Raw genomic sequence first — 14,591 nt, 5'->3', positions numbered from 1 at the left:
TAAGAAATAAAAAAAATAAAAAAAACCGTTGGACGAATGAGACTGTCTACTCATCATTTATAGGTACACACTTACAAAAGTAGATATGATAAGAACATTGAAACGAACGCGACTCGGCGTTGTGCGAAAGACATCAGGTGCTATAAAAGAATTTACGACGATAAAACATATCAACGTTTCCTATAGATAAATTCGTCAAACATTTTATTGTTTATTCGTGATCACGCAGTATTCAGTGCTGACGTATAGAATTAACGATAAAACACAAAAAAAAAACTTTTAATACATATCTGTTATCGTAATTCCACTATCTACCACTATGGTGGTAGGACTTGTTTTGAGTCCGCGCGGGTAGGTACCACCACCCTGCCTATTTCTGCCGTGAAGCAGTAATGCGTTTCGGTTTGAAGGGTGGGGCAGCCGTTGTAACTATACTGAGACCTTAGAACTGATATCTCAAGGTGGGTGGCACATTTACCTCGTAGATGTATATGGGCTCCTGCAACCACTTAACACCAGGTGGGCTGTGAGCTCGTCTACCCATCTAAGCAATAAAAAAATATGTCACAATTAAAATTTATTCATTCTTATCTGTTAAAAAAAATGAGAGCGAGAATCGATTAGTTCTTCCAAAGCGATTTTGACTGCTTAGCACGATTTTCTTCTTTGCATGAAGGTGTCCAAATTTTGAAATACAATAAGCCAAGGTCTGTTGGGTAGGATGGTTAATGGGGTATTTTCAGGTTCGAACTTGGTGACCGTATGCATCGATATATTCGATGACCGTATGTCGTAACAAACCAAAGGAGCAGTAGCGTGAAGCAATTGGCCATGCGCAACTGTTGTGAACTTATTTTGTCACCATTTCTAGTTGTTGGCAAAATATACAGAAAACTTGCAGCAGTACTGTATTTTTTATTGCCGTCATTGATAAGCGATTTTAGATCGATACGATGGTGAGTTTTCGTTTGACCTGAAAAAGCCACAGTGGATAACACCAGCAAACGCTCATCAAGTATCTTTTTTTGCTTCAAATTTTGACCTTCAGGACTTAGCCGTTTTATCTTAAGAGTTTTTGACGTGAAAACGTCTTAAAATTCGATGGAGCCGGCTGCACGCACGAAAAAACATGACTCATGCGGCTTTACCTCGCTCTGAGACGTACATGTTCAGTGAAAAAGGAATGTGGTGTCAATTGTTTATAGCAACGATAATTGCGATAATTGAAAAATGAAACCATTCCATCAGTATTTTCTTATGACGTTGTCACGTTCAACTATCGTCAGTAAACCGACTTTACAGACAACCGATTTTAATTATCGAATAAGATCCGCTTATGCCGCATTGCTGTGGCTGTTGTGTATCGTAATTCATCACTTATGTGTTTGCTGATTTGGTTAACAATTACTCCACTTGTCGCGTATTTTCGCGCGTGGACTTGACTCAATGCATACAGTAACAACCCGCTTTATTATTTGTTTCTTTTTGCAAAATTTACGCCACAAAATCAACTTATCACGTCAACCGAGTTTTTCTGCTAAGTTTTCGGATGCTGAAGAGCATACGGTCCATCAGTTTGAGACATCCGCGTCCATAGTTTCGAATTAATTTAGAATATAGATTATTTCACTATGGATCTACTTTTACAGTTGTGCACGAAACTCAATATGTTTTTCTAGAAAAAGCGCCATGTGCTTACGTTGGAGGTTGATCGATCTGAATACATAATTTATTATACATTTATTATTCGTGCTTTTGTAGCGAGACTCATATTTGAAAATAAAACGATATTTTAACTCTTGCCTAAACAGAACGATGAGAAAGCCAATATAAACGATGCGAAAACAAATTATATCAACTAATTTCGAAAGAGAACTTCGCTAGCTTCACCTTGAAGTAAATTTTAAATATGAATGAGAAAACTAACGCCAGATATTTGAGTTCGAAGATGTTAGTATTGAGAATCGACAATTTCTTAAATAAGGACTTAGTAATAAAATTTTCTATTGTTTTAAGTAGATAAGATCATAAGTAGCTGCGATTGACAGCTATGAAATTCGGAGTTTATCTGATAGTTAAGATAAGCCGATAAGGAAAGGCATCGGTCTAAACCTTTTTTTAGGAAGGAAGGATTATTTGTGGCCCGAATGCCTTTCTGGTTTCACCAGAACAGGTGGGCGAGCAAAGGTTCAGCCAAGAGGGGTGGGATTTGCTAACAGCTGCCTGAGAGTCTCCAAAAGAGTCTTTGCAGCTCAAAGGCAGCTGCTTCGCGAATGCATCTACTACCGGATCGGAATCGCGAAAGTTGAAATCAATCTAGTCAATGATATTGCATAAAGGTTGTCCTATCCTTCAAAAACCTATTTCTACAAAAAAATCTGTTTTTACTATACTTTGCAGCAGCATTCACCCACCCTTGCAAACTTACTATAATACGCCTTCGCACCAATTTAAAGTCTCAAGTAAAGATATGGCTATGAAGTAGCAATTCTCACATAGACTATTTATACGTTTCTCAGTACCTTATCGTGTGACTAGTGGAGAGCGCATAAATTATTTTACGGTAGCAAGTCAAATGGATCTATGGTTTCTAGATTTTTTATTGTTTGTTCTAAGTGTTGATTAAACAGATAGTCGTCATATTTATCTTTTAGTGTAAATACATATAAGGAAAGCGCTGTCGAAGCTCTATTGGAGATTATGAAAATTTCAAGTAATTTAGTTCGTAAAAATATTGACGAATTCTCTTTTTTTTCCCTACCTATGCTGATAGCCTTGAGAGGCTATATCAGCTTCACCCTAACGTATAGGTGAGCTCACGGGGATCAAACCGGAGAGGTGCTAACACTGGCCCTAGCAAGAGCAGTGCTTCGCAGAATCTACCACCGGATCGGAACGCGACCCACTGAGAAGATCCGGCGAGAAACTCAGTGGGCTGTGTATGGGTTAATTCGCCCCTTCGGCAAGCGACGGGTTCGACGAGGACGGTGACCGGTGCTTGTGGTACCTAAAAGCACCGTTAATGGATCGGGAGGATCCGTAATGACGTGTTTTGGGCAATTTCTCTAGGCATCTTGAACGGCATCAAAAACAAGCATGTGTTTGCATTGCCGGTGTATTTAATAAATTAAAACGGCAACTCTTTAAGACTTTGTCAGTATATTTACGCGGTCCCGGAAATCGCTAAACCACTTACGTAAAATAAGACATCGAAAAAAAAACTGATAAAATTAAGTCGGCAAGTTTTAAAATCGAAACGCACTTATCACCCGTATTGTCCAAACAAAACACGATAAAAGATTTTTTAAGTTTAATGTAGGTTGGATGTATGAATATGTTACACGCAATCTGTAGGTATAATACGGTATTCTATACAATAACTAGGTAATCTATAGAATACCTAAAACGTTATGGTAATGTATGAAATATTTTTCATTTTATACTTTGCCTAGGCATTCTATACAATACCGACTACGCTGCCGGTAATGTGTGTAAAAGAACTGATTACTTAACTTTTAACTGATTACTTATGAGTCGGGCCCTTCGTCGCAAGCGACGGGTTCGACGAGAACGATGACCGGTACTTGAGGTACCTAAAAGCACCGTTAGTAGATCGGGAGGATCAAAAATGACGTGTTTTCAACCTTAGGAATATAATAATATACATTTGCACCTTTTAATTAAGCAGTTACTTTGCATAAAAATATTATAACTTCGTTGAGAATTTTATGGATAATTTCCTTCATAAAGCATACGTAATGTCCACTTACCTATAACAACGGCAATAACTGTGACGATGAGAAAGTAAAAGTTGACAACTCTTCGAAACTGTTCAGAGAGGTTTTTCGGCAGGAACATGAGTAGAGTGTATTTTGAGGTTTTGATTTTGTTGTGTTTCTTCTTGTCTGCTTCGTCGACCACGCCGACCTCGACTTGGCGAGTCTCCGGCGCGGCCGAAACTTTGTTCCCCTTTAACAAATACAAGTTTACAAACTATACCTTTAATGCATTTAACGGAGCTAATTATGTCTGATGAGATTATATTTATATTTGCTAGATTATATTTGCTTTATAAAGCACTAGCGGCCCGCTCCGGCTTCGGCGGATCTTTAACAAAAAAAATTGGTAATTTTTTTACACCTTGGGTTAAATTATTGGAGTTTTAGTAAGGATCCCAAATTTTTTTCAAAAAAGATTATCGCCTATGTCACTCTGGGATAGTGTAGCTTCCAAACAGTGAAATAATTTTTTAAATCGGTTCCTTAGTTTCGGAGCCTATTCAATACAAACAAAAACAAATCTTTCCTTTTTATAATATTACTAGCGACCCGCCCTCGCTTCGCTTCGGAAACATTAAAACACATGTGAAACAAAAAAAAAAATTAAAAAAAAATTCAAAAAAGTAGCCTATGTTCATCAGGGACAATGTCGGCTTCTAATGGAAAAATAATTTTTCAAATCGGTCCAGTAGTTTCGGAGCCTATTCGAAACAAACAAACAAACAAATCTTTCCTCTTTATAATATTAGTATAGATATAGACAAGACCGGCATCGCGTGGAGTACTGTTCCCACCACTAGGCTAGGGCTCCCAAATACCAGCTACCTAATTCCATTTGACTCTTGGGAATGAGTTCTCCTCCACGGTGTTTCCCGAGCGCTATGACTTGTCCTTCTTCAAACGAGGCTTGTGGAAAGTACTCAATGATAGGCAGTGGCTTGGCTCTGCCCCTGGCATTGCTGAAGTCCATGGGCGACGGTAACCACTCACCATCAGATGGGCCGCATAATTGTCTATTTATTTGTAGATTACTGGTTGCCCGGAGGCCTTTTCCGTTTCACCAGGACCAGTGGGCGAGTAAAGGCTCAGCTAGGAGGGTTGGGATTTCCTAGCAGCTGTCCGGACGCCTCCAAAGGATACCTAAGCAACTCGAGTGCAACTGCTTCGCGAATGAATCTACTGCCGGATCGGAATTGCAACCCGCTAAGAAGATCCGACAAGAAACTCAGCGGGCTTATGCATGAGTTAGGTTGCACGGTACGGTTACCGGGTTCCCTAAGCACGCTCCTAGTGTTAAAGCTGAAGTGTCTAATGCAAGAGTTATTGACTCTGATGGATCCGTAAAGACGTGTTGTGTAATTATACAACATTTTTTTTCTATAAAAATAGATATTTTTTAAAACACTATATAACAATAGATTGCTGCTGGTGACGGTGTCTACGGCACAAGCTAACAGTGGTTAGGACTCCAGAGTGAGAAACGTCCTCCCAATACACAATACAATTATTAATTTCCTTACTTAATCGCTAATAGTCTAAAGGTCTATTCCAGTTATGCTCGGACTGGATTTATATTACTTTAATCTAGCCGAAGGATTGTCTAACAATGTCATTTTATTGACGCAATTCTATTGTTATTGTGCGAAGTAGAAAGTGTGACTACAAGGTTATTCTTTTTTCTATTATTTATACCATTAATAAATCGATATGTGATTAATGTTTAAAATCGGTGCAATCGATGTCCTATTCAATAAATGAATACCAACAAGTCCGTAATTTTGACTCAGAGATGGATGTTCAGTTTCTAAACGTAAAAATATCAGCATGCGACATCCGCCATGACACCAATTCTCTTTCAAATCTAGCCGCTAAGAGCAACGCATTAATTCAACAAAAGTACAATAAATATCTCAAAACAATAAATGCAGTCCACGCTCAATTATCACAACGCAACAATAGGCCTGTGATAATCAAAGCTCCGTATAAAAATAGTTGTATAATATAGCAATATTCAAGCTGTCTATAGCTTTTGTTGTTAGTTAGAAGGGTACAGGAGGTCATGGTCCACCAGTTAAGGTCAGATATCATAGATAGTACAACGTGAATACTAACTTGGAAGTTTGCGTCTATTTTTCAATAGTAAGATTGAAATTCCAAATAAGAATAATTGCAGATTTGACTTTTACCCAAACGATATTTTTATTCCAACATCGCGAAAGTTGAATAAATAGGAAATATTGGACAACTGGAGCGAATCTTGAATACCAGCTTAATACTTTCATAGTTTAATATATCTGGCGTGTATAGGCGGAGGACCGCATTACGTGGAAGGCATTGGGGAAGGCCTATGTCCAGTAGTGGGCAGATAAAGGCTGATGATGATGATGATGTATAGTTCTCTAGACCATGCCAACAATCGAAAACAAATAATTAGGGTCGCGAATTGGTTGGATAGACATTTTGATGGGTACTACGATCTATCTGTTAGTAACAATATTAGGTGTACCAGAAACAGATAAACGGAAATGGGTAGGGTGCCATAGATATGATGTAGAAAAAAGTCTACAGGAACATCAGGTCATACAATTTTTTTTTAATTATTTTTTTTATTGCCCTTTTAGGCAGACGAGCATACAGCCCACCTGATGGTGAGTGGTTACCGTCGCCCATGGACTTCAGCAATGCCAGGGGCAGAGCCAAGCTGCTGCCTACCGATTCTCCTCTTTTAGCAATTTCGACGACGCACACGCGATGGTAGATAAAAATATTATTTAAAAAAGGGAAATCGCGACCAAATGGTCCGTATCTAAATGCTTAGTTAAACGAAACATGTATCTTAAATTAAATAGCGATTGTAATTATGATTATAAAGATACAATCGTAATAACAACAAAATTGTGTTTGTCGTATAAAAAAAAGTTCTTTATCGGCACTACACTGCAGGATTTTGATAAAATTTCATTTTTCCTCGAAGTGTGTAATACGTAGAGCCTTCGTAAAACATTCTTGCTCGGAAAGATATTATTTAAAGACACACACGAACTGCCACATTTAGGTTTTTAAAAAAACTTACAAAAAGAAAAAGTTTTGAAAACGATAAAAAGTCTGGACATGTGGCACGTTCACATTTTTAAATATTAACGGTTAATAAACGATCCATACAGTTGAATGAAGAAAGCGTTCCTACCTTCATCTGTAGACGATACAAAATTTGGCCGTTAAATTGAAAAAATTATATATCTTTATAATTATGATCCATCGCGGCTGCTGATAAGGTACTAACGGACTCTTTGTCAATGTCAGCATCGCTTCAGTGTCAACGTATGAAAGCCGTGAGAAGAAATGCATATGCCGAGTGCAAATTAATACTTTCAGTCTGTCTCAGGCAAAGATTATTTGTTTTATTTATTTACAGTTTCTAAAAGAATTCTATCATATATTTATTTATGAATAAGTGCGGACTGTTTTAACAAAATTTAATTTTAAATTAAGATTTGGTTCCAAGCACAAATCTGATAGAAGATATTTTATTATGTGACACTCAGAATTGTTAAAAGAACCGTATTTTGTGATGTTAAAAGAAACTGTGTGCCTGAAATATATTCAGATACCCAGTGGGCCCACCAATGGTACCTAAATAGGAACTGTCGTTCATTTATATGTATCAACTATACCAGGAGTTCGGCCATTCCGATACTATACAATGCTCTAGTCACGAATACCATCTTTTGTTTTTTTTTAAATTCAAGTACAATGACCATAGAAATTCAGCACATAGGTACTTTATAAAAGTTGCGTGCATAGCGCAATGTGTAATAGAAAATTTTTGTAAAATGCATATCATTAATCATAAAACATAGATAACTATTTAAACTTGAGACGAACGCGAAATAAAAAACCAATATTCTCTATTCTATAGACATACCTATAATATATATGTATTTATATTGTACTTATCTAATTAGCACGCTTTGTGGTTTTGCGATGTAGTATACGGATTGGCCAGTCTGTTGATAACAGTTTCTATGAGTCAATGAAAACGAAAGCGCATACTGAAGCTACGGTGTAATTATACTATTAAAGTGATACCTTAATCGATACAATATAGACGTCGACGGAACTAGCATGCGAACTTATAACATCGTCCGTTTAGATATAATATTATGTACATTTGCGAAATACGTAGATTTTTTAAGAATTTAAGGACAAATTTTGATTATAAATCAATGATGAACATAAAAAACAATTCAGATGTGCACGTCCTAAGGCATGTAATGTTCATGCAAAATTAAGTTTTATAAACGTTACATTAGGATTTTAAATCGATAGAGCGCGTCCATGAAATATAGGAACGTAACTTGTTTTTATATAGGATACATCAAAATAACATAATTAAAGATCCACATTTCATTAGTTTATTGTTGAATATATAAATTGTGTGTGATGGGAATTTTGCCTAAAAATAAACAAAAGATTTTGTCTTGAACGACTTTCAGTTCGAATGTCAGTAATTCCTTAAGATTTATGAGCTATTGATAGCGACTATTGACGATATAATTCATTATAAATACCTATATTATGACTACATTAATTAAAATAGACACTCACACAACAACAGCATATCAGAAGGCACAGAGAACGCAAACACTCAACAAGTCTCGAACGCCAGTTGCATAAAACATCAACACTATAAATCATTTTATGAATTAATCACGGCATGTTTTTATTCAAAATTCTGGCACCACGTTCGGTCTAGTCCAACTATTCGATGCGAAAGCTTTACAACAATCAGACGAAACCAACGTATCTTATCGATGTTCAATACGATATCAATAAAATTGTATGATATGAGGTGACGTTGAGCCTAGACCTTGTTTCGTCGTATCAATAAGCCGGATAAAAAGGTCTTCCGTAAGCCGAGTGTCAGTTTTTAGCGGGAAAAAAGGCCGTCAAGAGCGCGCCTTAGATGCTATCTCCTTATTTTATGCCCCGTTCGCCCGTAATTGGAATATCCCCTTAGAAGGGGGATGTTAATAAATGTGCATCTTCCGATGAAAAACAATTATTTCAATAAATAAATAAAACATTTTTAACAATGAATACCAGTCATAATATTTAATTTATATTTCAAGTTATTCATGCTACAGCTCCGAACGATGGCCGGCTAGAAGTGGATGAGGAGAGCCGTAGACCGGGCTCAGTGGTGTGGATTGGGAGAGGCCTATGCCCAGCAGTGGACGACTGTGGGCTGTTGATGATGATGATGATGAGGCTTAACAACACACATACCTAATGGTGTTCCCATTCTTATTTCTTATTTCTTCTTTCTAAGAGATTCTTTTTTTTTTATGACAGAAGGATTACTGGTGGCCCTGAGGCCTTTCTAGTTTCACCAGGACAGGGCCCAGAGATGCCACGATCGAGGACCATATAATATGTACCCATTCAAACAAAAACTAATTCGAACAAAACCTAACCCTAAATCTATAGAGACACGTTTCATTTCACAAAAATGCTGTAAAAACAAACAAATTAGAATCGTAGCGTATTGATCGTATAGATTAAATATTCTCAAATAGGTACATAAAATTACATGACTGTAAAATGCAAGCTATTTATCTGCAATCGTATGAAATTATATAATAATCGTAAAGAAATGAGAATGTTTAATTTTTATTGGAACATTTATATTTTACAACGTATTAACGTATTTTATCATTACAACGTTCAAGGGCAATCTAGTGATTGCGAACTCAGGGGATACAATTATATTTTTTTGCTTAAATTGTTGTTGGTGGACGACCTATCTGGTGTTAAATGGTTATCGAAACCCATAGACATCAATAAAGTAAATGCCGCCGCCCAACTTGAGACCTGAGTTCAAACTCTCTGTTTTACATTACAACGGCTGCCCCGCCCTGGAAACTGGAACGCATTACTGCTACAGGACAGGATTAGGCAGAGTAACGGTAACTACCCGTGCAGACTTAAAAGACTGCCAGTAACGCCTTAGCGGATGACTTGAATACAGAACTTTCGAACTAATTTAATTAAGGATATATTTTTATTAGGCACGTGTGCCTCACTCTGCCTCAACCTCTTTACCCATACATGATTATTTTTTAAGATCTGTTGTTCTTGACGTGGGCAATTAAATTATTATTATTCAACTATATTTATTTCAAATCTTATTAATTATACAATATTATTATTACTATTAACCTAACATTTAAACAGGAATGTATGACTGCGGATTGCGGCAAAATAGAAAATATTTTCGAAGCTACCCGTACGGGCATTAAGCATACCAGTAAATAGATTGTAATATAATACCGCTTTGATAAGAACGTTCCAAATTGAAATTTGAATATTGTAGGAACATTCTAGTCATGTTAAATACGACTATTTGTTAGGAGGGTTTTCAACAGTCTTCTCAGGAAACCTATGCCAGCGTAATCTAAGAAGTAGGTGAGCTCACGGGGCTCTAACCTACGGACGTTGCTAACACTGGCCCTAGTAAGAGCAGTGCTTCGTAGAAATCTACCACCGGATCGGAAACGCGACCCACTGAAAAGATCCGGCGAGAAACTCAGTGGGCTGTGTCTGAGAGTTAATTTACTCGTCGAGCCCTTCGTCGCAAGCGACGGGTTCGACGAGAACGATGACCGGAGTATCGACGACTGTTACAAGATTTTTTTTTTATAAGTATGTACTCCTAAGTTTGGCGATGAATGTTTAAATATTGGTATGTAACTTTGTGAATTTAATAAAAGAAACAGATGTTCTTTTAATAATTTATTGAAGGTTACATAAGCACGCTTTTCATTTTAAAAATATTATATAGGGTACAAGGGTACAAGGAACTTAAAACCAAAAATTTTGTTCGCGATAAGTAAAAAATAAAATGTACACATTTAAACTGATTTTTATTTAGTATTTCCTTCGGGTTTAACAAGTCGTAAACATAATTAAAACTACTTCTAAGAACGACTAAGGAGTTACACGTCGACATTTGAGTACTATGCTATTTAAAGTCTAAAACATATTTTTTTTAAGTTTTGCTAGACTAGGACATTCGAGACCACGATAACTGTAAAGTATTTGAAATTTCGGAAATAATAATATAAAACGCGAGATTAAGCCGTAAATGAAGTTTTTATCTTGATTTTTATGTTTTAAAATTTACATTATTTAATATTACTTAATTATTATTTAATTTAACAATCGCAGTAGTCTATACAGCGTCATAATCCTTTTAGTGATTAAACTCATACAATTTATTAATTTTCAATTAAGCTATTGGAAGATCGGAAATATATTTCTAAATTGGATAAGAAACAAACAGTGTTATGTTGAGAGGTGAAAGGCTGTTTTTGCTTAAGCAACATTTTTGTTTTTTCTGCAACTTTACTGTTGATACTAATTTTAAATATATAAATTACGTGTCACGTTGTTTGTCCACGATGGACACCTAAACTACTGAACCGATTTTTTTTTTTAAATATGTTTTGTTCCAACTTAGGCCATAGGATAGTTTTTATTTCTATTAATGGTCGCTATGTTTATTAATTAACTATTATTATTAATTGTAAGTTTCATAAGTCTAAAACAGATGGCGCCTTAAATAAATTTTTTGTGTTTTTACAAACAACTGTAATACTGTCTGACATTAATATCTCATAGATGGCGCTGTGTTAAAAATACCAACGTAACCAACGTTTCACATAAGCTACAATTTAATGGCTTATACTCCACGAGTTGCTTAGGCTAAAGTTTAAGTGAAATTTATTTTTTAATAAACGTAATACAGTGAAATCCAATTGTTCTTACTTTATTAATTTTTGGTATTAACAAAACGGCCACGTGTTATTTAGAAGCAAAAACCTTAGCCACAGCAACATGTGGCTGGGCCTGCTAGTACGAAATAAAGCAAACCTGTAATTACAAAGATAAATGTAGCATATTAAGCGAAATGTTCGTTAAACCGAATAGCCTTTCTTCCCTCCATGTGATATTTGATGAATAGTAGCAAGTAAAATAAAACAGTTTAACCACTGATTTTAAAAGTATGGTTGGTAAAACTAGTTAATAATGCATAAAATTTGAACGTATGTAATATGAAAAACTGTTCAAAATGTATACTTTTCAACCATGTTTTTTAACATTTGAATAACTATGTATGTACAAGTAGTATTTTTTTTTAAATATAACTAATCTGCACTATTATTTCATTGTATCGAGTTTTCACATTCCATATTCAAGAGGTAAATTAATATTAAGCAAAGGACAAACCAAGCCTAGAAATGTCACAATTATATTTTTTGATTTGTCTTTAAAAGCAGCCAGTACTGATTCGGTGTGACACGGATGAATGATGAAGTACGGTCTTTGGAATATTGGATGCTCTTGTTGTGTGACCACTGAGTAGAAGTCTTTTTTGTTTATGCTGTAATAAAAACAAGGAAACTGTGGATTCAAATGTAGCTTAATAATATAGAGATTTTTAATAAGACCTAGTCCCAAGCGATGGTCGAACCACATAGCGGAGGAACTAAAAACCCCTGTCAGTGATGCACTCCACCAAGCTATAGAGCGGGATCGATGAAGACAGCTAGTTGACGGAATCAAATGCAGTCACGATCCTTAGCAATGAGGGACTGATTGAAGAGAAAGATAGAGGTTTATTACTAAATAAGACTATGATGCAATAAGAACTGCGTGATGGAAGATCTTCCTCATAGTGTTTCCTATAGTAGAAAACCCATATTGTACAATATGTTTTACAAAATATTTGAAAATGAATGAATGAATATTCTTGGTAGAGCAGTTACATCGGTATCTGCTGCTAAATCTGTTCTGCAACTTCTAAAAGGAGGACATGTTAGTACTCAGGAAATACTATGTAGGGAAGTTCATTCCATAACTATTATATCTTGAGACAGCAGAGTAAATTGATTTTAATAAAATTAGATTTAATTAAATCGCTCCAGATTTTTTTATAGATTCAGATTAATTTAATTCTAGTTCTATTTTTGATAAAATTTTAAGTATCCAGGTCATTTTTTGTTATTTCAGAACCCAAGATACCAATCTCCAAATTCTTCAAAATACAATCTAAGTGTCTAAAGTAAATTAAAGCTTTTTTGCTGTTTTTTGTTCTTATTCTGTGTTTAGTATAAATGAGTCATCTATTATCAAAGGTGGCAATCTGTGCATTTGGACAAAAAAAGTTATTGATATGTCAATACAGATTGATTTGAATCATCTCCTTCAAAGTATACGGTTCAAAACCTGTATTAAATAAAGGTTAATACTTAACCTGTTATTTATCTAAGATGTCGTTCAGAAGAGTTTTGTGACTGCCAATGGAATACAAAGTCAATAATACGTTTTTCTGATTTACCAATAATTGTCCAAAAGTCACATTGCCAGCTTTGATAATAGTCGAGTCAAATGTAGTACCTACATTACAATGTCAATGAATTCTCGTATTCACTTATTACCGGGTAGAATGCCACATAGCAAAAAGTTGATATCAAATTGCAATAACATACTTTCTGAACTGATGAATAAAAGTGATCTTAATTGTAATGGTTAAAATGTTCTAATTATTTTATACTATTAAATTCAATAATTCACCTTATCAAAGACATCGTCCTTATATCATCCAATGACAACAACATGCCAGCTGAGTTCCAAATATTAAAACTAAAGGATGGAACACAATAACTCTCGTTGTAAAATATTACATATTCAGCTTTCAATAAACGTTCATAATCACCGTTTTTATAATTCAAAAATGTTTCTTTACGTAAATAGCATTTATCTTTATCGTGTTCAATAAATTTCCAACCATAACAACATCTATTTGAGATTTCAATAAAATTTTTCGCTGCTTCTATGAAATCTGTATAAGTCACGTAAGACATTTCCGTTTTGTCTGCATTTGGCTTTGTATTGCGTTCAATATATATTTAAAAACAAAGGACGTTGTACAATAAATTTAACAGCAATTCTAACACTCAAAACACAACTTTTGTTTTGATACCTAAATATTTGAAATTTTAGGTTGTGTTTTTGTTTATTGTTTGTATTTACAGTCTGTCAATTTTTGTTCTATTTATCCAACTAGAAAGGCAAAAGTATCGTACCATACAACCTAATCTTTTGTGTAATATTTTTTTATGAAAAATAATATGGAGCGAAATCTTCTTCTTTGTCTCTGCCTTATCCCACTAAGAGGGGTCAGCATAGTGAATTTTTCTATTTCATTCTCTTCTATCAGCCGTCATCTCAACACTTGCTCCTCTCTCTCTCGTGGCCTAAAGGATAAGATGTCCGGTGCATTCGTATGTATTAGTTGTGCATCGGTGCTCGAATCCCGCCGGCCGGGTACCAATTTTTTCCAATTACTTAGTCTGGCCATAAATACTGTTACAAAGGAAAACAAAAAAAATCTATGGCAAATAACATTTATTACTTTTACAGTGTGTTAATTTAATACATACATATAAAACAATTTAAAGTATAAAAAGCTTATTCGAAGTGGTCTCCGTTGGCTGCAATACAGTCGTTTAAACGTTGAGACCAGTTATCAATAGAAGCACGCACTTTTTCCATGGGAAAATTTTTCACTGCCAATCGTATGGATTGTTTTAGGGACTCCAAATTATCATGGCGCTTAGAGCAAGCCGTACTCTCTAAAACTGACCATAAATCATAATCCAGCGGATTAAGATCGGGACTAGACGACGACCAGTCTTCAGCTCTAACGAAGTCCGAAACGTTCGTTTCCAACCAAGACTGCGTAGA

General features: G+C 35.4%; 2 protein-coding genes across 4 annotated transcripts in view; both read right to left on the bottom strand.

Moving 5' to 3' along the window:
* The window catches only part of LOC114248741 (phospholipid-transporting ATPase IF), a 42,668-nt gene extending 34,104 nt beyond the window's left edge, over positions 1-8,564 (bottom strand). Inside the window, exons 1-2 of one of the 3 annotated variants that reach the window (XM_028182151.2) lie at positions 8,388-8,564; positions 3,771-3,969 (exon numbers count right to left, since the gene is read on the bottom strand). In XM_028182151.2, coding sequence (XP_028037952.2) covers positions 3,771-3,969; positions 8,388-8,477 — 289 coding nt within the window. In that variant the 5' untranslated portion in view covers positions 8,478-8,564. Of the gene's footprint in view, positions 1-3,770; positions 3,970-6,966; positions 7,120-8,387 lie in introns of those variants that run through there. The other 2 variants (XM_028182150.2, XM_089732101.1) reach the window with 2 other exon arrangements.
* A 2,122-nt stretch (positions 8,565-10,686) lies between these two features.
* On the bottom strand, positions 10,687-13,902 carry Atg10 (Autophagy-related 10). The gene is made up of 2 exons (XM_028182153.2): positions 13,419-13,902; positions 10,687-12,225 (listed from the first exon to the last, which is right to left on the bottom strand). Exons 1-2 carry the CDS (start codon positions 13,706-13,708, stop codon positions 12,024-12,026), a joined length of 492 nt encoding a protein of 163 aa, XP_028037954.2. The 5' UTR covers positions 13,709-13,902; the 3' UTR covers positions 10,687-12,023.
* Positions 13,903-14,591: the final 689 nt, after the last annotated feature.

This window comes from Bombyx mandarina, chromosome 12 (assembly GCF_030267445.1).
Source record: "Bombyx mandarina strain Sakado chromosome 12, ASM3026744v2".
Taxonomy (NCBI): domain Eukaryota; kingdom Metazoa; phylum Arthropoda; class Insecta; order Lepidoptera; family Bombycidae; genus Bombyx; species Bombyx mandarina.
The sequence above is the reverse complement of the archived record's forward strand: the minus strand, read 5'-3'. Positions and strand labels throughout refer to the sequence as shown.

What these genes read in the sequence shown, in the direction of transcription:
- Atg10 (XM_028182153.2), bottom strand. Translation starts at nt 13,708, where the DNA reads ATGTCTTACGTGACTTATACAGATTTCATAGAAGCAGCGAAAAATTTT. An exon ending in AGGACGATGTCTTTGATAAG is followed by an intron (nt 12,226 to 13,418) that starts GTGAATTATTGA and finishes TTTTTATTACAG; the next exon opens with CATAAACAAAAAAGACTTCT.